Genomic DNA, 21,695 nt, shown 5'->3' with positions numbered 1-21,695 from the left:
TGCCAGCATCCCTCATTGCTCCTCCTGTAGTGACCAAACCCTCTAGAGTACAAATAAACCTTTATTTCTCCCTGCTGCTGGAAGGAAGAGGTATAAATACCCTGGCTGAGCAGGAGCTGTCCTCCATCACCAGGACCGTGCTCCAGGCACACATGGCCAGCCCTGCTCCCATTGATGACCCTTCTCCCCCCACAAATATGCCATGCTAGAGGCAAGAAGAACTGGGGGGTGGCTTGGGTGTCCTGACATGTCCCATGGGCCAAATGCTGGAGAGGGGACATCACGCTGTGTTCCCCCATGCCAGCAGGCCCCATGTGCCCTGTGCCTGACACTGTGGATGCTGCTGAAACATGCAGGCTCCATGTTTCTGCTTTTATTTTCCCTTTTACTTGCTTCCCGTGGTGCTGGGCCCAGTGACAGATATGCCACCCAGGAGGGAGAGCACATGGGGCAGCATCCCCAGCCTTCCCAAGAGGGGGTACCATGGCTCAGCATCCTTGTCCCCACTAGTCCTCTGGTTCCCACTAGTCCCCGGGTCCCCACTGGTCCCCACTCCCAGGTGAGGAGGAGGAGGAGGGTGCGTGCTCCATGCTGTAGGAGTGTGGGGTACCCATTGTCGCTGCTGCTGGGCACTATTTGACCCCCAGGTCGGTGGCCACCCCTTTGGCACAGTGAGTCACGTCACCGGCTGGCCTGGCCCCGGCGACTGGCCCTCATTCTTCCTGAGGATGACGCTGCTGAGCTCCTGGATGAGTTTGTCGTTGATGGGTGAAGGAGGCTGAACGCTCCTCTTCCTGGGCATCTCCACGGTGGCGTCTGCACTGGGACTGCTCCCTGGCGTGGCTGCCTGCTCCCAGTCCCTGCCCAGTGCCAGGGAAGGCTCCATGTTCCTCTCCAGAGAGGCTGTTTTGGTGGCTCTGAGCCCCCGAGCTGGAGCTCTATCACTCTCCAGGTTCAAGCCCCTCTCCAGGGACAGGGCTTTGGTGACAGAGGGACCTGCCACCCTCTGGGCCGGGCTGGCGGGCAGCGAGGAGCGCAGCGCTGTGGCGGGGGGATGCTCAGGGAACAGGGATGGCTTCTTGGACCTGTCCATGGGGGGCACAGCAGACAGGTCTGCCAGCAGCCCCTGCCCCAGCTCCAGCGCAGCCAGCTCGGGGAAGTTGCCCACCTCCTCGTAGACAGGATCAGCATCTGCCTCCTTCTCCTGCTGCTCCTCCAGGGAGTCCTGGTGAACCTTCATGGGCTACAGGAGGGCAGGATGTCACGGTGAGGGGCACTGTCCATACCGCTCAGCAGTGTACCCCTCCATCCCCCCTCAGCTTGCCCTCCCTGCAATCCCTGCCGTGGACCCATTATCCATCAGCTCTCTTGGCTCAGGCACTGTTGCCCTTTCTTCCCTATTGCTGATGGAGGGTGAGCATTTTGGTGCCTGCTGAGGCATGGTCCTCACCACCAGGCTGTAGCAGCAGCCCTGCAACCCTTGGCAGATGTGGTCTGGGGTGGGAAGGGAAGATGGGTGCTTATGTAGAGCACAGAGCCAGGTGAGGTGGGGTCCAGTCAGGTGGCCCCCATGCAAATAACTTGATGGTGAGGAGGACTTAAACTTGTTTCCTCACATTTCTTATGTTGATCGTTTCTGGGCAATGGGAGAGGCTGTGGGAGCTGGGCTGGTCTGTTGTGGTCTTGCTTGCACACACCAGGACCATGCAGGGACCCCCATCCCTAGGTGTGGGACACCTGGAGTAATGGGCACCCTGTCCTCTGCCACACAGTGTGGGCAGATGGCCTGGGCATGTCTCAAGTATGGTGACATCCCATTGCCAGCAAAGTTCAAAGCCAGCAATGGATGCATTCAATGTGTGCTGGTACTTACAAAGAACATGGACAAAGTCCTTCTCGTGTGCAGGCGGCGCTGGAAACAGAAGAGATGGGCAGAGGTAAGCACAAGATAGCATGGATCAGGGTTGTGGATGCCTGGGCAGGCAGCAGGGAGCTGCTGTGCACATGAGCACCAAGCACAGGGACACCCACCCGAAGCATCCATCAGGGACCCGTGCATGCACCTGCCTCTGGGGCCCTGGGGTGGGCGCATGGAGCTGGGATGGGTGCATGGAGCTGGGTGGGTGCAGAAGCCCCTGTGGGCAGGGGCAGCTGTGGGGCTTTACCAGGGTCTGGTTGGCAGAGAGCATGGTGGCATCGGTGCTGTCCCCGTGCAGCGGCACCAGCGGCATGGTGCCGAACTTCTGCTTGGCGAGGTCAGAGGAGGAGCGCCGGCGCAGGATCACGGGGCGCAGGTCATCGTGCTGTGCACAAGGACAGGGAGCGGGGTCATGCTGGGCTGCCCTGACACCCCCCTCCTGCCACAGCGCAGCCGCTCTGCACCCACCTGAGCCTTGAGGATGCTGGTGGTCCAGTCCCACAGCTCAGCCTGCCCCGAGCACACCAGGTACCTGCAGAGGAGTCAGTGGAGAGGCTGCTAAGGAGCAGGGCCAGCGGGGCCCATGTCCCCTTGTCACCCTGCATGTGAACATGGGGCTGTCAGGCACAGCTACACCTCTGAAACCCAAATCATGCTTCAGGGCAAAGCGAGAGCTTGTTGGGCTCCTCAGCTCATCTGCCCGTGCTGCCCTTAGCAGAACATCTCAGCCCCATGTACCTGTCCTAGCATCAGCAGTGTCAGAGGAATGGGGAGGGGATCAGCAGGATGCGGGGATGTGCCCAGGCACCTGGTGGTGCTAGGGAAGCCAGTGCAGGGAGCCCAGCTTAGTGCAGGTGTTGGGTGATGGGGACACAGAGCTGAGCCGAGTGGATGCTGGCAGGCAGCACAGCCATGCAGGTGGCATGCAGACCTGAGCAGGGTGGGCAGGTCCCTCTGGAGCCTGTTGTGGGTGCTTGGACATGCATCTACCAGGGGTGCTGGTGTGGATGGGGATGTAGGAGAAGTGTGTGGTACAGAGATTGCCCCTAGAGCCTGGCTCCCACCTTGTGCCAGGGTGCGTATGGCCCTGCCACTCTGTCCCTTGAGTGCCCCAGCCAGGCACCAGCTCTGCCCTGACCCCCGGGCCCCATAGCACTGCCCCTGGCTGTGCCACTGCCACTGAAACTGGGGACTGATCTCAACACCCCCAGCCCCAGAGTGGCAGGGACAGATACTCACAGCTGCTGCTTGTCCAGGGTCAGTGTGAAACCCCACCTGGGCAAAGGAAGAGATGGGCTGTGAGGAGACACCACTGAGCTCAGACACAGCCCAAGGTCTGTGGGCAGTATCAGGGGGCTGAGCTCCCCCATGGATTCAAGCTTGTTGTGGGTTTGGGTCCCATTGGAGCTTGGCATGCTCCCAGTGCCTGGGTTCGCATGTGGGTGACCAAGGAACAGAGGGATGCATGCTCCAGGGAAGGTCCCACTTACTGGGCTGGTGGCTTCAGCTTCTTCCTAATGCCCATGTAAACCTTGGCTGCATCCAGGGGCCACTCACGCTCTGGTTTGGCACTCTGGAGAAGGAGATCCATGGGGTCAGCCCAGCTTGGTGCCAGCCACCCTGTCAGGAGGACAGCCACCACTGTGCCATTGCTGTCCCCAGGCTCCCCTCCCTGCCTCTCCTCCCTGAGCATCCCCTGGGTACCCTCTTCTCCTTGAGCAGCAGCAGCCTCCGATCCCGGATGACAAAGTAGCGCTCCTGAAACTTGTTCCCCAGCAGCTTGGGGGGCTCCTCACGGCACTTCAGCAGCCCACACTTGGGGGTCTCGCGCTTGACTCCTGCCCAGTTTGGGGAGACAGGGGTCAGGGTCCCACTGTGGTCTCCGGGATGTGCCCCTGATGGCTGCAGGGTGGCGGCCAGGGCAAGGGGAAGCTCAGGCAGAGCTGTCCCCCCTGGGGACACCCTTTAAGGCTGGGACCCTTTGTGACTGCCTTACCTGTGAAGAGGCAGCTGCCCTCACCAATGGGGACCTTCTTCACCAGCAGGTATGCGGCACTGGGCTCCGGGAGCTTGCACCACTGCAAAGCTTGCTCCAGCACCTTCTCCTTGGGGTGCAGGGGCCGCTCTGGGGAGGCACAGACACTGTGTCCCCTTCCGTCACCAGCAGCAAGCTGCCCCCCTTACCCCACACCTCTCCTCACCAGCCCTGCCTTGCCGAGAGCATCCCCCTGTGCCATCCCACCACACTCACCCAGCTCGCCGTTCTCCAGGGCCTCGAAGGTCAGCCAGACGTCCAGGCTGGCTGCCACGTTGCGCATCTCCAGCACGTGGTTGGTGAGCTCCTCTGCTGTCATCGTGGGGGACACCTGGGGCCGGACACATGGGGAGCTGCAGGTGGTGGCAGGATGGGTCCCAGGGACAGGTTGTGCCTGCATCCCTCCCTGCATCCCGCAGCACGGTCTCCTTTGGGACTCACCTTCAGGGTCACGCAGCAGTCGGGCAGCTTCTGCTCCAGGTAAACCTCGATGATGAGGTCCCCTGCCTGTGAGAGCTGCGGGAAGAGAGGGTGGCATCGGTGCTGTGCTGGTGTGGGTGCTGTGCATAGCCCCTCTCTATGGGGCTGGGGATGGTGGCCCAGGGAGCTGGGGGTGCTTATCACCTGGGCAGGAGCCTCAAGGTGATGGGTGAAGGGGACACAAGTGGGTGAAGGTCCTTCCCCATATATCTGGTGTGGGACAGTAGGAACCTGGAAGTCCCACCAGCCTAGGGGTCCCTGACATGATGTGCACTGGCAAGCACATCCCCAGTACCTGAGTGTCCTTCCAGGTGGTGATCAGACTGTTCTCCAGATCCATCTGGGATACCTGGTCCTCATCAATCTGCCAGAGGAAGGATGCACAGGGTGAGAAGGGAGACACATGGAGTCAATGTGGAGTGAGGACACATTGCCAGGATGGAGGGGTGCAGGGCAAGGCAGGGGTGGGCAGAATGGAGGGATAAAGGGGGAGAGAGACAGAGCCATCATGCAGGGGCCTGGCAAGGACCTGCAGGGAGCTTACATTGAAGATGCTGACATAGTTGTCAATGAGGTCTTCCATCACCTTGACTTCGTGCTCCCCTTTGCCATCGGTTTGGAAGAGGCTGGGTGCGAAGAGAAGTGACAGGTTCTTGGTGCTCATCTGGTTGAGGTCTGCACATTTCTGCACCCTGGGACAAGGAGGACAGAGGTGAGGGGCTGGTCGCACATTGGATGGGGTTTCAGCCCCAGACATCCTCCTCTGCCTTCTACAGACTCTCCTGAAAAACCAGCTGTGGAATTTGGTTTCCCTCTTTTTTGGGGCACTGGGTGAAGTTTACACCCTACAGGGGGGTGTCCTTTACTCCTAAAGCTCCTGTCACTCCCCTTGCTGCAGGATGACTTTGGGAACATCTGAGGTGTCCCAGAGCATCATGCTTCATCACGCCCCAGCAGCTGGAGGGGTGATGAAGCAGGGCATGGGCACTGGGCTCTTCCTGTCTCCCTGGGATGGCAGCCAGCATTCCCTGCGCAATGGAGTGATCCCACACTTCTGGCTGGCCTTGGTTACCCCGGCTGGACCAGGGGACCCTGCAGGGACGTGTCCCACTGACCGGTAGAGGTGCCCGATGAGCGCAGCCAGGGTCTTGTGGTTGAGGCGAGGCAGGCGCTGAATGAGCTCCTTGTACCGCTCCAGGCGCTGGGGCTTCGAGGGTATTCCTGCAGTGAGGCAAACAGGTCATGGCTTAATGGTGAACCCAGCGGGTCCAGAGCTGACAGGGTACCAGGACCCTGCCCTGAGGGACATTGACCCTTGGGTCCCTGGCAGGCAGCCCAGCGTGGTAGGAGGATGTACCTGCAGCCTCCTTCCACTGTGGGTGCAGCTCCAGGGTGAAGACAGGATCTTCCAGCTCTCGGAAGAACCTTTTCAGCACATCCGTGACATCCTCAATGAAGTTGTCACTGATGCGCAGCTTGACATTGCGGGCATCCCGCCGGAACTCCTCCATCAGTACCTTGATCCGGGACTTGGCTCCATTCTTGCGGTAAATCCCCTCATGCCGCAGCCCTGGGACAGGGATATGGGGTCATAGGGGCCCTATCCTGCCCAGAGAATCCCTAATGGGGCTGCCTGGCCCCGTTGGCCACCCCGTGTGTGTTGGTGGATGCTGTAGCTGTGGTCCCCATGCCGGGCTCACCGTACTGCGTGATGAAGGCGATGCAGCTATCCACAATGATGGGGATGTCTGCCCGGCTCAGCTGCTGGTCCCGCAGCGCGTTGCCCCGGCCCCCTGCCGATGCCTGGATGTCACTGTACCACGCTGCCGAGTCCGCCCGCGACAAGCCCTGCAGGTAAAATGTCCTGAGAACAACAAGGGCAGAAAAGAGGGAATGAAGGTTGCCAGGGGTGGCAGGTTACCCCCTCCTGCCCTTATGCACAGGGAGAAATGCACAGCCAGGCTGAGCCAGGGGACACCCTATGCCAGTGAGACCCTGGGCTGGGGTGACCTCTGTACGCCCCTTAGCCACAGCGCTGCTGTCCCAGTAGCATCCCCACCATGGGCTTGGGACCAGCATCAACCCATGGATGAGTGCCTTTATCCTGGGCAGCCTGCTGAAGTTGCTTGTCTCATTCTCCATCATTCCCACAGCCAGGCCTCACCTTCCCATCTCCACCAGGATCAGCAGCTCCTTTTTCTCTGGAGTCTCCGTGGGGGGAACCAGACCTGCATTGAGGTGAGAAGTGGAGGGGTCAGAGCCGTGTGTGGCCACCCGCCCTATGGTGCCTTGTCCCGGGCTGCAGCACAGCACTCACTGAGCTCCTGCAGCCGCCGCAGGTTGATGCTGTCCTCAGCCCCATCGTCCTCAGCGGGGCAGATGAAGAGGTGGGCTTTCTGCAGGATGAAGAAGGCCTGCTGCCACCGCTCGGGGTTGAGCATGCACTTGTAGCGCAGCTGGCCCACGCGCTGGAACTCGTAGCCCAGTAGGCAGTGACAGCTCACGGGGGTGAACCACTGCAGGAGGGAGCCAGAGGTGAGCTGGGTAAGGACAGGGCTCAGCACCCGAGAGCAGACCCCCGTGAGGATGGGGGCAGGTTGCTGGGGAGGATGGGAGCCCCTGCAAAGGGAAGGAGGGTGCTTGACACAGAGGATGAAGAGTGTAGGGAGCACAATGGGGAGGCAGGGACAGAACGCAGGGACTCACCACTGGCATGGCACTGGGGTTGGGGCTGGCTCACCTTGCCGATGGCGCTGGCCCATGCTTGCAGTGTCTCAGGCCCATCGGTTCCCAGCTGCTGCACTTTCTCCCCAGTGAGGAAGAGCTCGAGGGTGAAGCGGAACCTGCAGAGGATGAAGCAGCCCATCAGGGCAGCCCCATACCCTAAACCTGCTCCAAGCAGGAGCAATGCCCATCCATGGGCATGCAGTGGGGGCACTGCTGGGGGTACCTTTCAGTGGGGCCAGGGCTGGTGACTGCCTGAGCTCTGCTCACGCCCATGGAGAGGAGGTCCCCGCTCTCGATGTGGCCCAGGGGCTCCGTGCATTTCTCTGTCTCGAAGAAGAGCAGGGCTCTCTCCAGGGAGCACCACGTGCGCTGGAAGTCTGTGGGACCAGGGCTCAGTGGCACCGGGGTGCACACTCCCTGGCTGCTCTCCTGTGCTCCCCACACTTACCCTCTTTGCTCTTCTTGGTGCCCGGGAGCTTGTGTGGGGCTGTTGCCCGGTACAGGTACCCACTGTGTGCCACTGGCTGCGTGATCTCATTGTAGACACCCTCCGGACCCGGTTCCTGTGCGCGCGGGGTCCCTGTGGGGAGTGATGTTGATAGCGGGCGGGAGCAGGCACCCACCAAGGCGTGGGTGCTGGAGGGGCAGGGAGACCCCACTCACGCAGGTGTGGGTAAGCGGGTGTGCCAGGCATGGGGCTCCCTGAATGGGGGCTCCAAAAGAACCCACTGCCTTGCCCCATTGCAAAAGAGGGGGCAGGGGTGTCACCTGGTGAGCCACAGCATCTAATGTCCTGCTTGTCCCCAGCCTTGGGGCATGCTGCGGGGGGCAGTGGATAGGGGGAAACCCCCGATATCATAGACAGATGGGGCTTGGGTTTCCTCGTACCTGCATGGTTCCTGAGCCTTTTCCTCTCTGGCGTCACCTCGCAGCCCGCAGGGTCAGCCGCCAGCCCAGCCTCCGTGGATGAGAAGAACTGCAGGATGGTCTTGAGCAGAGCTGGTCCTGTCACTGCAGTGCACAGTGCCTGGGATGGGACAAGTGCCTGTAGGGACCATGTCCTGGCACACAGAGACCCCCAGCCTGCTGCTGGGGGTGCTTGAAGGCAGGTAAAGTGGGGTACAACCTCCCCCCCGAGCCCCCAGAGCTGCCTGGCACAAGGGTGTGGGCAGACACAGCCAAGCAGGAGGTGTTGGTATCTGTGGATGGAGCCCTGGGTTGGTTCCCAGCAGCCCAGTATCCTCCCTGCATCCTGAGGCTCCCCGCTCCTACCTGGAGCACGTCCTCCTGCGTGGTGTAGTGGGGATGGGGCAGGCGGTACCGTCCCTCTCGGTACTTGCGGGTGATGAAGTCCCGTCTCTGCTCGGCGCTGGCGTCTGGGTGCAGGGCCTCAGCGGCGGGGAGGCGAGCGGCCCAAAACCGGTTGGCTCTGTCATTTCCCAGCATGATAAAGAGCTGCAGGAGAGTCCTGAGGTCATGGCGAGGGTCAGGCAGGAGGAGCAGCATCCCTGCATCCCGAGGGAGACCGTGGGGCTGCTGCCCTGCCTGGAGAAGCAGCCTGGGCCCTGAGCCTGCTGTGCCAGCCCCAGCATCCTGCCCTAAGTGCCTCTACCTGTACGATTTCATTGGACCAGACGCTGGTGTCAAGCTTCAGGCTTTGCACTTTGGAGATGTTGGAGCCCAGACTGCGGTGCTGCCCTGTGGGGAGCAAGAGAGTGAGCACTCCCTGGTCCCACCAGGGGAAGTGGTACCCGAGTCGCGCCCATACCCCAGCCAGCACCCCCGACCCACACCCATGGGACCCCCCATGGGAGATGTACTGGCCTGCACACTGCTTGCAGATGACCACGCACAGGTTGATGGATGCCCAGTCGGGGCTCGGAGCCCAGCAGTCCGCACAGTGTTTGTTGGCTTTGTTGGACCAGATCTTCTCTGCCACCTCGTAGTCATAGAGCATCTCAGCTATGGCCTCCTGCAGGGCCTCCATCCACTCCCGCTTCTCTCGCTCTGACTCCGCCACAAAGCTATGACACCAGCACAGACAAAAGTCAGGGGCCTGGAGCAACCAGCACCCGGGTCCAGCGTCTGCTTGCTCCCCCCACCTCATCCCACTGGATAACTGGGATACCTGAATATTTTGGAGGGGGTGATGAGCTCGAAGCTGCGGTTCTTGGCTTCTCGAATGGTGGAGCCGCGCATCTCGATCACACAGATGCCAATGCCCATTTTGAAGAACTGCAGTTCAGAGTGACACTGGTGTTGGCTCTGCAGCGCCATGGCTGCAGTGGATGCACCACCCAGACGCCTGTGATGCTGGGGCTGGAGCCAGGTTGCTGCATCCAGCACCCCCAGCACTCTATCCCTGCTTCGCCTGGACAAGCAGACCTGGTACCAGGTCACATCTCTCAGGTACCTCATGAGGGCTGACATAAAGCATCCTGCAAGTACGTGATACCTTAAAATGAAAGGCACGCAGCCCCTGAAATCAGGGCACTCAAGTGGCTCAGTTTTGGGGTCAGGCACACTCATAAAGTATCAACTTGAGCAGAAACCACAGACACTCGATGATGCTCAATGCATGTCTGCAAACTGAAGTGACTGGGAAAGAAACAGGGGTGCTGAGAAAGCTCAGCAAGCAGGAGGAGGGGAACCCTGGAGGAAGCAGGTCACAGTGAGAAGATTGGAAGGGGGGGTCCATTCCTGGTACCTGCATCTCCAAGCCCAAGCCCCTGCTACTTCTGTGTGCAGCATCTCTCGCTTCCTGCTCTGTCATTCCCTTTCTCCTACCTGTCTTACTCCTCTCTGCTCTCCCTTTGGCACCAGCCCTAGCTAAAATCCCTCCACCCCTCCATTGCCCTCATCCTGTTCAGCCCCCTGCGGTGTCTGGTCCAGCCACCAACCTGCTCACTCTTGTACAGCCACATCTCAGGCAGGCTCAGGGTTGCAAACACCTTGGACTTCTGTCCCTTCAGCTCCAGGGTTCCTGACTTCTGGCAGTGGGCAGTGTTGGCGGGCCGGGGCCGGGACCCCACCAGGCGCTGCTCCGTCACCTTCTTCTGCAGCGTGGAGCACCACTCATTCCTCAGGGCTGGGGACCAGGCATGAGGGAGCAGGTCTGAGCCCTTCCCAACAGCCCTGGCATAGAGCAGAGCACCCAGCGGACATGGCAGGGGACAGGTCCCCTTGATCATCGTGGCTGGATGGCTTGGGGATGGGGTGAGAGCTGCCCCCGGGATGCTCTGGCTGGAGGATGGAGGCAGGGAAGGTTCCTTAGGGACCGGTGGTCCCTGGTGAGGGTCTTTGCTTACCCTCATTCTCAGCACGGAAGACAAAGATCCGGTGGCTGGTGATGACTTGGAACTTGTTGTCCTTGGTGCAGCGAGCCATCTCGATCACGGACAGCGGGATCACCCCCTTGGGGTAGGGCTCCTGGAATGAGCCCCAAGCAGGGTTATCCCCCTTTGCCCTTCCTGTGGGACACCTCCATAACCCACCCACCCCAGCACCTGCCCCTGTGGTGCCGTTACCATAGGGGTAAGGAGATGTGACAGGGATGCCTGCAAGCTCCTGCAGCTGTGGGCCATGCACAGTACCTGTTTCTGCATGGGTGCCGCTGATGTGGGGCCACAGAAGCAGTGTCTGTCACCCCATGTGGCATGGCAGCCACCAACAGCCCACATCAGGCCTAAATGGGGCCATGCACCCACGGGAGGATGTGGGACAGGAAAGGGTTGTTTCATCACATGCACCTAACCCACAGTGCAGTACCCACAGCAAGAAAAGCTGCTCTGTGCAGCACATCCCTAGGTACTCCGCTGGGTGCTGCCTCAAAGAGCCTGGGCCACAAGGAGATGAGGATTCAGGCAGGGATGGGTCCATGGTGGCACCCAGAGATCCCCCATTTGTGGTCTACCCCAGTGCTTGGGAGCCAGAATGGCCCCCGTTGCTGCTCCCTGTTGGCAGAGGGACCCTTGCTACCCCGGGCTTCCTATAGCACCAGGCTGCGTTCAGAGCCCCACCACGGCTGTTCTGCCCTGGTGATGGTAAAGGAGTGCTGGCTCCTTGCAGGGCAGCAGGAGGCAAAGGGGACATGGCAGCTCACGTGGTGTCAAGGCACCTTGCTCTGAGTGCAGCCTCCCTGCCTTGCCCACATCCTGTCCCCTGGTACCTTCTCACTGCTGAAGTACATCAGGTTCTTCCCGTCGAAACGGACATAGCGCCTCTGGAAGACATAGTTCCTGTTGGGATGGCAGAAAAATTAGGCTGTTGGGAAGGAGATGATCCCCCCAGGGACCCCTCATCTGCTCACTGACCCCTGTTCCCCTGAGAATGGCTGCACAGAGACCGGTGCAGTGGTACCCAAAAGGTTCCTTCTGTGGGGAGGTCCGGCACGGTGACCAGTGTGCCAACCTCACCAGCCTTGTCCAAGGGGGCTTTACCTATGGGGACTGTCCCATGGGTGGGCACGTACCCCTGTGGGGAGAGCTTGTCCAGCCATCCCCTGAGCATGGTGGGCCGGGGCTCGGACAGCGACGTGAAGCTGGCGTAAGGGGAGATGGTGAGGTCGTCCAGGACCTCATCCGGGTAGAGATGTGCAGGCAGGACGAACGGGGTGCCCTCGGCCCGCGGTGCCTCCACAGTGGAGTATCCCTCCGTGTCATGCTGGATGATGCGGTCAATGAGCCGGGACCGGGTCTCCTCGTCCTCACTCCTTCCCTCACTGCTGCAGTCACTGCTCGTCCTGTAGGAAACAGGGCTACGAGGGAGCCGGCCTATGGCAGCTTAATGCCATCCCATTGGGATGTCTCACACTGCTCCTGTCCCCATCCGGAGCTCCTCAGGGCACCCCATGATGTGGTGGTTGTACCTCCATGAGCAGGGTGGGACAAGGGCTTAGTGTTCATGACCCCCATAGCCACCAGCAGCCTGAGGCTCAGCCAGTCCTACATGGTGGCAAGGCTGGGGCTACCTGGCAAAATGGGCTTCCCCACTGTGGTAACACTGCACAGGCCACTGCACATCTCCAAACCCCTGGCATCACCTCCTGCCCCTCTTCACAGGCAGCAAACCAGGCCCAGTCCCACCTCCTGCTCCCTACTCTCCATTCACCCCAGAGCTCCTCACCAGGGGTTTCAGCTTCCTTCTCCCTCTACCCCTCCAGTGTTCATGGCACTGGGAATGTCCTTCTGCTGTGACACCTTCCTGCCTGCTCTTGTGTTCTGCAAAGGATTGGGATGGAGAGATGGGCCGGTGGAGCTCCTGCAGCCATCTCCTGTTGTTGGGAAGCTGTGCTGCACCCCCAGGCAGGCCTGGTGAGCCCATCCAGCCATAACAATAAAAGGAAGTTATAAAAATAAACTGCTAAGCCTGCCCCTTCCCCTCAGCCCTCCCAGGCAGACGTGGCTCTTTCCCTGGAAAGGAAATGTGCTGGGAAATGTCTGACAGTCCCAGAGCAAAGAGCAGAGCTGCTCAGGTGCAATGATGATGGGCAACAAGAGAGCCATGGAAGCCGAGACACCTGGGCAGCACCAGCAGCAGAGCACCGTTACCACTGGATCGCTGCTGGCATCCAATGCTAGGGCGAAGAAAAGACTCCAAGAGAGGCAACGAGGATGGTCCAAGCCCTGTCACAGCTTCTGCCTGAGGAGCACCTGAGCAAGTGGTGGCTTCACTTCCCCGGTGGGGAAAGGGTTAGTGATGGGGCAGGTTCCTGAAGTCATGAGCAGCATGAGAAGGGCAGAAAAGCCTCTCCTGGCCACCTCTGCTCCAGCCACAGGAGCTGGGTGACAGCAGATAAAGCCAGCAGGAGCAAGGTGCAGAAGTGGCTGATCTGTGGGAATCCTCACTATGGGATGTTGTAGAAGAAGAAATGTACAGAGGAGAAACCCACTGGGGGTTACTCAATGTGAGAAACCACCTCCAGCACCATACCATGTGCTGGAATGCTTTTGGACCAGGAGAATGACTGCAAACTCCTTCATTGCAAACTCTCAAAACACCCTGTTTTGAGCATTGCCATCATAGGAACAAAGGCAATGCATGGACCTGTGCTTTGGCCATGGATAAGCACCTTATGAAGCCATGGGACATTATTGAACCATGTGGGACAAAAGCAAGACCTGAAGTCTGCCTGAGAGGATGTTGGGCTGGAGCCACCCAGGCTAGGGGTCAGCTCTGGGGTAGTGTGTGGGGCTGGAGAGGTAAAATGGCCTGTGTGGCTCCAGAAAGACAAGAAATGGCCATGGGTGGCTGGAGGCTCAGATCACAATGACCACTGCTGTTGAGTTAGTGTAACAGCCTTGGCAGGGTGATGGATCTGGCTGCAGTCCCAGCCTGGTGTCCAGCTCCTTCAGGAGGGGCTGCCCAGGGAGTGGGGTGGCTGGAGAACTCTGCACGTCATAGGCGGACATCAGCCTTGATGTCAGAGCCAAGTGGGAGAGAGATGCTCCCAATGGGTCAGGGCAAGATAAGAAGAGGAAAACTCCATGACAGCCCCTTCCTGAGCCATGATTTACAGCCACTGAGGCCACAAAGAGCTGGAGGACAAGCAGCATCCGGCAGGGACAAGCAAAGCTCATGGGCCAGCTGGAGTGGGGTCTCTCAGCATCCCAGGAGCACACCAAGATCCAGGCCAACTCCCAGCTCTGCCCTTGAGGGCAGGGCTGATAGAGGAAAGCTCCAAACCTCCAAGCAAGTGTGCTAAGGCCAAGTTATCTCCCTTTCAACTGGTGCTGGGCAATGAAAACCAACCTTAGGGCCAAATGAGTCCTCAGGGCAAGGAAAGCATAATTCCAGGTCAGCTGAGCCTGGAACGTGATGCTTGAGGTGCACTGAGTTGGGGCAGCCTCAGCCTGTCAGTGCTTACATGGGGGATGTGGGAGATGGAGGGTGGGTGATGGAGGAAAGGGATCTGCAGGTGGTGAGGGGACCAAGGAGCTGCTGATGGATCTGGTTACTTCAGTTGGGGGTCATGGGCCAGACAATCAACCTTGAGATAGGTAGGGAGAGAAGGAATAAGCTGTCACATACACCATTCCCAGTGTTTCTCTTCCACAGGGAAGATGCCTTGAGGTGTGAGGAGCAGCAGTGTGGGTACCTATCTTCCTGAGAATCATCTCATCGTGAGTCTTGGTGCAAACCAGGGTAAGGTCCACTATCTTCCCCACAAAGAGCTGCCGTCTGACCCAGTGCCATGAGCTCCATGGGGTGGCACTGGCATTGCTGTGCCACCATCTCTCTCCTGCCAAGTCTGATGTTTGAAGCAGGGCAGATGCTATCCTCCACACCATCATTTCATGGGGCTGAGCATCACCAACTTGGATGAAGGTGCTCCGTGTCAGAGTGGGTGAATCCCAGCTTATGCTCCAGCCTCTGCTGGACCTGCAGAGATGCAGCTCCCAGGTGCAAGGGGAATTTCTCATTCCTCCTCCTCTTTGCTGAGGATACCTTGCTGCTGGCAAAGGCAGCTCTGCTCATTTCTAACACTGACCCTCAATGCTCAGACTCCAAGCCAGGGAGCAGCGTGGTCCAGATGGAACTGTCCCAGAAGAGGGTGAGAGAATGTATCTCATAAACAGCCCATAGCTCTGTTCCAGGGGGATCATGGTTGGACTGGTGGGGAGGAAAGCATTGGATCAGCCCACCAAAAGGGTTCACAAGCACAGTGCAAAAGGTCTTCAGAGACTTTTGTGTCTCTTGTTCAACTCCCCGTGCCCCAACCTTAGTGCTCAGGCTGTGAGAAAACCCTGTCAATCGCTGCCTCTGATGCTGCTGATGGTCACATCTTGTCTCTTCTCAGCAAGACCCTGGTGTGTCCAGGGCTGAAAGCACTCAGCTGATGCCCTCAGGATGCTTTGCATCCCAGCTTCCTGGAAGCTGATGGATGGAAACTGTGACCCACAAGCACCCAGCCCTGCTCTGGTTTAGTGGCTCCACAGCAGACGTCAGTATTTCTGTTTCCAAAGCTCCTATTCCCAGCTATTTGCAATTCCAGCCCATGGCCTGTGTTGGGATTGTGACACTGGATCACACTTCCAGAGCTGGACCGACCAGAGCTGGGACCAGAGAGGCAGGGGCATGGGGATGCATTGGCCAACAAAGCCACGGCAGAGCTGAAGGACACAGAGCTGCAGCTCAGGCCTCCTCTCTGAGCAACACAGGAAAAGGAACCCTCCCCATCCGAAATGGGAAGAGCAACTTTCCTTCCTCTTTCTGAGATGGTATCAGGAGCTATGGAAAGAACATTTCAAAAGCATTTTAAAGTGCCCCTCAATCACTGTCCACCACAGTGTGTGACAGATCGGCAAATGCTGATCAAATGATGCTGGAGCCTTTGGAGGTTGCACATTCCTTCATCTGGTCCTCAGAGCCATCCCATTTCTGACTGATCCCTGTCCTCCCTGGTGTTTTCCTGCTCCCAGCAGCCAAATCCAGGCTCTGCCTGGTGTGTAGGTGCCCAGAACCGCTGGAACAGCTCCACAGCGTCTGTTGGCAAGCACTGACCCCTCGAGGGCCACCCACCAGCATGACCCTTTCTCATCTCTGAGCCCATCAGCTCTTCCTGTGACTGCTGACCTGATCCCGGACAATCCTGATCCGCTCTGCAGTGGGGGAAAAGCCCCCATTGCCTCTCAGGCTATCCCCAGGGGTGTCCCTGTCCCTTGGCAAGCAAATCCCAGCCCCTGAGCCAAGAGGAGGTGATTCCTACCTGCACACTTCTCGCTCCAGGTCCAGCTCGGGCACTGCCTCACAGCTCTGATCCGAGGAGATGCCAGCACCCTGGGAAGAGAGATTGGTCACATCTCCCCTCCTCTCTGCCTTCTCCCACCCCAGACCTCCTCAACCAGCCTGGCCCACTGCAAGGGGGCTTAACTTGTGACCCGCAGCCCACCAGTGATGCTCAGCACTGCCAGGCACCTCTGTGTCACCACCAGCAGCTGATGGGCTGCAGTGACATCAGGGGCCACCCACCATCCCCACTGTGTGCTCTCACCTTCTGCTCCCATGATGGGGCTATGTGCCCAAAGATGGTCTCGCTGTAGGGGCTGACGAGCTGGTCACTGACCTCTGTGGGCAGAGACATGGGAGGGAAAGGCAGTCAGCAGTGCCTGCTGTGGGCAGCAACCAGCCAGGACTGACAGTCCCAGAGAGGAACCCCCACTGAGCCCACCACAGTGAACCCCAACATCCACAACACCACAGAGACGTGAACCAAATGTGTCCCTGAGCGAGACAGGGGCACAGGGCAGGACCTGGGGACAAGGCAGAGGGTGTCCCCCTCACCCCCCTTTTGGGGACACTAGGAGGTCCCCACTGCGCACCCTGGGTGCTCTCACCTGATGTGCTGGTGGGTCTCTGCGGGACAGGGGGCAATCCGGGACTGCTGGAAAACAGGAGAAGGGTTATTGTGGCTGCTGCTGGGATGGGGCGGGATTTCTCCATTGTGTTTTTCCGTCTGGCTTACATGGGCTTGAGGCTGCGTCTGACTGGGGCAGAACCCAGCTTTGTCCCCCAGGATGCGCAGCATCCCCTCCCTGCTCCTAGCGCCCTCCTTTGCTCCCTTCTCCTCCCAACACCATGCTGTAGCTTCCGGGGCTGCCAGGCATTTCCCATCCCAGGTCACCCCCTCTATCATCTCCCACCTTGCTCCCAGCAGAAGCCAGACTCAGACCCCCACTCAGCCACCCCTCACCATGGCAGGGACCCCAGCCCTGCTGCTTGGGGGGCGCAGCAGCTTCTCCCCCCAAGCAGTGGAGCAATCCAGGGGCCCATGGTCACCCTGTCATCTCAGAGGGATCCCAGCTGCCCTGTGGGCTGGCTCCATGCAGAGCCTGGGGGAGGCATGGGAAAGGGTGGTGAAAGGGGCTTGTCAGCACCCGGAGGCAGGCAGGGCCAGGCTGGGAATGGGGTCCTGAGAATGGAGGGGGTCTCTGGATCCTTGGATCTGGCTGCTCTGCATCCCCCTCCACTCACTGTGGGGAGGGAATGCATCTGCTTACTCAGGCTTGTCCGGCTGGGTCGGCTCCTGTGGGGACAGAGCCAGGGGCTGAGCCTGGCCCTGGGGACCCTCCTCCCCTCCTGAGTCCTCAGCGGGTGCTGACAGACGCTTGAGTCCTTCATAGATGACGTTGGACACCATCTCCATCCTGCCCTGCGCTGAGGCAGGCTGCGGCGCTGGTCTGGGGCACGGCGAGGGATCTCTTCTGGCTGGGATGGATGCAGGATGACCCTCTGGAACACCCCCAGTGCTGGTCTCCGCTGCTGGGACCCTGTGGCTGTGCCGTGGTGGGACAAACGGGACGGACAGGGGGAATTTCTCTGATGCCTCCAGGGTTTGTCCATGATCCAGAGCTGGCGGGGACCATGTCCCCTCCCGAGCACTGTCCCGCACCCGCAGCCGGGATAACCCCATGCCCATGGCCACGGCTGCCCCTGGCCCAGCCGGCTGCGCTGGCCGGGGCTCCGGGCTCTCCAGATCCGTGGAGCTCTCCCCCGGCACAAACCCCTCCAGCACCACAAAGGCTGCAGTGGCCCCGTCTCTGTGTGTGTGCACCGGCACTGTGGGGCGTGCTGGCGGTGCAGGCGCTGAGCCCTGCTCTGGCTTGGAGCGAGGGAAAACCGTCCTCGGCTTGGGAACAGGCTTCACGAGGGGAGGAGCAGGGTCCTTGTCTATAGGTGATGCCTGGGTGGGCACTGCCACAAGCTGCTGTGTCCCCAAGGCGTCAGTGGCTCCTCCTGGCTCTGTTTTCATGGCATCCTTGCCGGTCTGGGGGGCATCCAGGCCCTCAACGGCTTGGAAATGGGTGTCTTCTGCTGCAGGTCCTCTCCAGGACTGACTGAGCACCCGTGTCTGCTGCACCAAGTTCAGGATCCTTTTGCGGTGCCCAGTGGCAGTGATGCCGAGCTGCTGCAGGCGGTCACTGTCCAGCGAGGCAGTGTCTCTGGCCACATGGTACCCATGCTGCTTGAAGACATCCCGGTACCTCTCCAAGTGGATGGTGGCCAGCCAGTCTGCGATATCAGAGTCAGGACCGCACGGAGAGCTCATGGCCCTGGGGTGCCTCTGCGACGGATGCTCAGCCCATCATCTGTGGAAGAGGAGGGAAAGGGGATGAGCAGGCGGCAGGAGGGGACAGGGGCGCTCAGCTGGGGGTATGAGCACGGGCAGCTCCCGAAGCTCCCCCTGCCTCACCACTCTCCCCGTCGTCGCTCACCTCCCAGCTTCAGGAGCCCACATCCTGTTGTTCCTCAGCCCCAAGCCTCTCGCCCCTCCCCGGAGCTGCCGGATCCTGGCCCGGCTTTGTCGACGAGGCCGTGACCCGAGTCCAGGCAGGAACGGAGCAGCCGGGGGCTCACGGGGGAGCGGGTTTGTGCGCAGCTGCCCGGCGAGGGGACATCCCGGGCTCTGCCAGGCACGGGACGGGGTGTGAGGAGGATGGGAGCAGCCAGAGGGGTGCCCCGGCGGAGGGGCTGCCCGAGGCAGATAATGGGGGGAGCAGCCGGGCCCCTCCCAGGGGATGAGCTCCTGAGCCGGCCGGCGCGGGGAGGGCTCTGCAGCCGGAAGGACAGACCATAATCTCCCTCTGTCGCTGCTGGCGAGGGCATGGGAGAGGTCAGCGTGACTCACGGCAGAGGGGGGGGAAGCCTCCCACCCACCTCAGCCCATTGCTAGCACCCACAGCTCGAGGCAGAGGGGCACAGCTGGGGGCTCAGCACACTGACAGCGGCCGGGCCCGCTCTGTTAGGGACCCCCATCCCCAGATCTTTGCTGGCACAGCTCTGGGACAGAGCCGTGATCTCTGCTGAGCGCTGAGGGCCTTTTTCCCATGAATCACGCTGCTTCGCACTAAACCATCTGTGCTGACTGTGCTGCCACTCGGTCTTTTTCCAGTTCCTCCATTTCCCCCTATTGTTCAGCACAGGCTTCCTTCCTGCTGCCTGCATGATCCCACACATCCCCTGCCCCCTCCACAGGAGCCGAGGGACAGCCAGGCCAGGATTCCTGCTGCACGATCCCTGTGCATGCATCTGCCTGCTCCCTGCTGCTGGCTGCACAACAGTGCCATGGGGCTGATGTGCTGCTGGTGGCTGCGGTGCCCCTGAGCACATGAGCAGGATGCTGTCAGCAAGCACATGTGAAGAGCAGGGCTCTGCTTACATGTATGTGCCCAGCCATGTGTGTGTTTCCATGGAGGGCTCCCCATAGGGCAAGTGGCTGAGCACCAGAGTGCATTGAGTAGGGACAGCCATGGCAGGAGCTGGTTGAGAAGCTGGGGGAGCAATGGGTGGAGAGCAAGGCATGGGGACACTGCAGCCTGTTGAGGTAGCACCTATACAAAGGCCTGGGCAGGGGGGTATGGGGGGTGATGGCCTGTAAGGGTGTGGGTTGGGTATCACTGCCACAGGGTTAAAGGGCTGTACCCAGCAGAAATGGGGCAATTTCCCCCTTTCCTGTGCCTGTATTGCCCTGAGGGACCTGTGGGCAGCTTTGCCCTCTGCCTGCCCTGCCTTGGGGGGGTCAGCAGGCAGCCGCCTGCCAGGACCTGGCTCCCAAGACCCCCCCCCCGCCCATGCGAGGCCCTGGGGCACTGGCTGGGCTGTGGCTCTTTGAGGCCGTCCCGCTGTGCCCATGGGCAATGGCACTGCACAGGCAGGTGGACACCGTCGCTGTCCCTGCAGGACCATCCGGTGCAGGGGGCTGGAAGCGGGCACGAACTGCCCCAGCCGGGGCCCTTCCCTCCCTGTCCCAGGTCTGCCCCATCCGCCCCTGCCACGGCCGGGGTTGTCCCTCACCTCTCGCCCCGCAGCGCGGTCCGCAGCCTCCCCCGGCCGGTGGCAGCGCCGCTGCGGGCTCCGTCCTGCTCTGGGCTCCAGGGTGATGCCAAGGTGTGCTCCGGGCACAGGGCTCGGCCCGCAGGCACCGCGCGCAGGAGCAGCTGCGGGCACAGCCTGGCTTCGAGGCACCCAGCCCGCCTCCCGCTGCCGGTCCCTCCTACAGCCCAACCCTCCGGCCCCCATCCCTGCCCCGTCCTGCCCCTTCCTCGGCATTACCCTGCCCCTGGCTGCCCCGTGTCCTGCCCCTCAGCCAGGCTCTGGCCTCCTTTGGGGGCTGCATCCTCCCTGCTCACCGCCTCATGCTCCTTTCACCTTCCCAGTGAAGGTCCTGCTCCCCACCTGCATTGCCATAGAGGAGCCTTCACCCACACCAAAGGCTGCACAGCTGAGGACGTTTGACGTTCTCAGGTGTATCAGGCTCTATTGGCTGCTCCCACCTCTGGCTACACACAGAGGAGATACTCATCATGGCCCAGAACAAGGCAGGGTGCAGGTGCTGCCAGATTGGTAGAAACAGGTTGAAATGTCCATGTTTATGAGGGGACAGGGGAGGGCTGGCGCTGGCTGGGTGAAATGCTGGGACTACAGACCCCTGCCTTGAGCTCTAGGGATGCTGCAGCACCCACCCGTCACTGCTGCTGCCCCATCATGAGAGTGGAGTGAGCTGAGAGACAGGATGGCACCAGGGTCTGGGTGTCAGGGGGACAGCGGGAGGGTTTTTCTCTTGCAAGGAACCTGTGCTTTCACCACGGGCTGACCTGGCTGCCTTTTAATGCAATGCTTTGTGCAAGAGCCCCAGTGGGGCTGGCAGTTGGTGCAGCTCTGCTCTTACCCAGCCTTGCACACAGTGTGTCTGAGGTATCTCACAGCACCCTTCAGCCCTTCTCTGGTTCTCATGGTGAGGCTCCAGCTCCCTGGGCAACCCCTTAAACCAACTCATACTGGTCCTTTCCTGCCCCAACGATGTCCCCAAAAACCATTGTAGTGGCTAGGAGCTGCGTGAGGCCCTGCTGTGGGACATCCACCTTTACAAGCCCCTGTGTGTGCAACTAGAAGTGAAAAGGCAGCTTTTAATCACAGGCTTTCTCCTACAAAGCAGAAGCAGAAAGCATGAATCTGGCATGGCTTTTGCCTTCCTCCCCCTTCCCCACCAGCTGCTCTAGCCATGGGTGATGTGTCCCTGGGGCTGGGGATAGCATCAGTGGCCTCACGGACCACCCTTACGGATGAGGTGTGGAGACAGGGTGTACTGGGACCCACACGGTGTATAGGAACCCTCTGGCCCTGCACTGCAGACTGTGTCATCCTGCTGGGCTCCTACCTCTGCCCCTTAGAGCAAACTGGCTAAAAAGTCCTGATGCTCACAGGAAGGTTGCTGTGGTCTGCAGTGTGAGCAGCTGGAGGGGCAGAGCAAAGGGTGCTGATAGCACTGGTGGCACTGGTTTGTGCCATCACTTCCATCCTGCTGTGCTGGGGCATTAGCACCAATAAAGCACACTCCAGTGAGGGACCAGATCCTAACTCACCTCTCTTTGGCACACTGTGGCATCTCTATAGAGCCCTCACAACCTGCTGAGTGGAGCTGTGCTCACGCCATGTGCCAGGAAGGCAGAGATGGGCTGCTTGGAGGGAGATGCTCAAGGGTGGAAGGGACACCGTGGGACAGTCCCAGAGTGGCAAGACCCAGTCCTATCCTGTGGC

The 21,695-nt window shown here is 60.2% G+C and overlaps 1 protein-coding gene across 4 annotated transcripts; it reads right to left on the bottom strand.

Annotated features, from left to right (window-relative positions):
* Window positions 1–44: 44 nt before the first annotated feature.
* On the bottom strand, window positions 45–20,152 carry ARAP3 (ArfGAP with RhoGAP domain, ankyrin repeat and PH domain 3). 4 transcript variants are annotated; one of them, XM_062629294.1, is made up of 34 exons: window positions 19,953–20,151; window positions 17,159–18,247; window positions 16,496–16,542; window positions 16,153–16,226; window positions 15,868–15,938; window positions 11,632–11,901; window positions 11,329–11,398; window positions 10,469–10,589; window positions 10,061–10,248; window positions 9,289–9,395; window positions 8,985–9,184; window positions 8,773–8,858; window positions 8,433–8,615; window positions 8,049–8,187; window positions 7,609–7,740; window positions 7,384–7,537; window positions 7,174–7,276; window positions 6,751–6,949; window positions 6,598–6,661; window positions 6,134–6,297; window positions 5,791–6,003; window positions 5,549–5,654; window positions 4,978–5,125; window positions 4,729–4,797; window positions 4,395–4,469; window positions 4,170–4,284; window positions 3,915–4,043; window positions 3,623–3,756; window positions 3,409–3,491; window positions 3,158–3,193; window positions 2,387–2,450; window positions 2,166–2,303; window positions 1,874–1,912; window positions 45–1,243 (listed from the first exon to the last, which is right to left on the bottom strand). In XM_062629294.1, the coding sequence occupies exons 2-34, from the start codon at window positions 18,205–18,207 to the stop codon at window positions 677–679; spliced, it is 5,337 nt and encodes a 1,778-aa protein (XP_062485278.1). In that variant the 5' UTR covers window positions 18,208–18,247; window positions 19,953–20,151; the 3' UTR covers window positions 45–676. The 4 variants fall into 4 exon arrangements, with proteins under 4 accessions (XP_062485278.1, XP_062485280.1, XP_062485279.1 ...); XM_062629296.1 differs by having other exon boundaries at window positions 16,496–16,539; XM_062629295.1 differs by lacking the exon at window positions 19,953–20,151 and adding an exon at window positions 18,374–18,773.
* Between the last annotated feature and the right edge of the window lie 1,543 nt (window positions 20,153–21,695).

This window comes from Pezoporus occidentalis, unplaced genomic scaffold (assembly GCF_034315485.1).
Source record: "Pezoporus occidentalis ecotype Australia unplaced genomic scaffold, CSIRO_AGI_Poc_V1 ctg33, whole genome shotgun sequence".
Lineage (NCBI taxonomy): Eukaryota > Metazoa > Chordata > Aves > Psittaciformes > Psittacidae > Pezoporus > Pezoporus occidentalis.
Note: the sequence above shows the minus strand (reverse complement) of the source record. Positions and strands in the feature narration are given on the sequence as shown.

What these genes read in the sequence shown, in the direction of transcription:
- ARAP3 (XM_062629294.1), bottom strand. Translation starts at nt 18,207, where the DNA reads ATGAGCTCTCCGTGCGGTCCTGACTCTGATATCGCAGACTGGCTGGCC. An exon ending in ATCCTGGTGGAGATGGGAAG is followed by an intron (nt 6,298 to 6,597) that starts GTGAGGCCTGGC and finishes TGTTGTTCTCAG; the next exon opens with GACATTTTACCTGCAGGGCT. An exon ending in CCTGGAGAACGGCGAGCTGG is followed by an intron (nt 4,044 to 4,169) that starts GTGAGTGTGGTG and finishes GTGCCTCCCCAG; the next exon opens with AGCGGCCCCTGCACCCCAAG.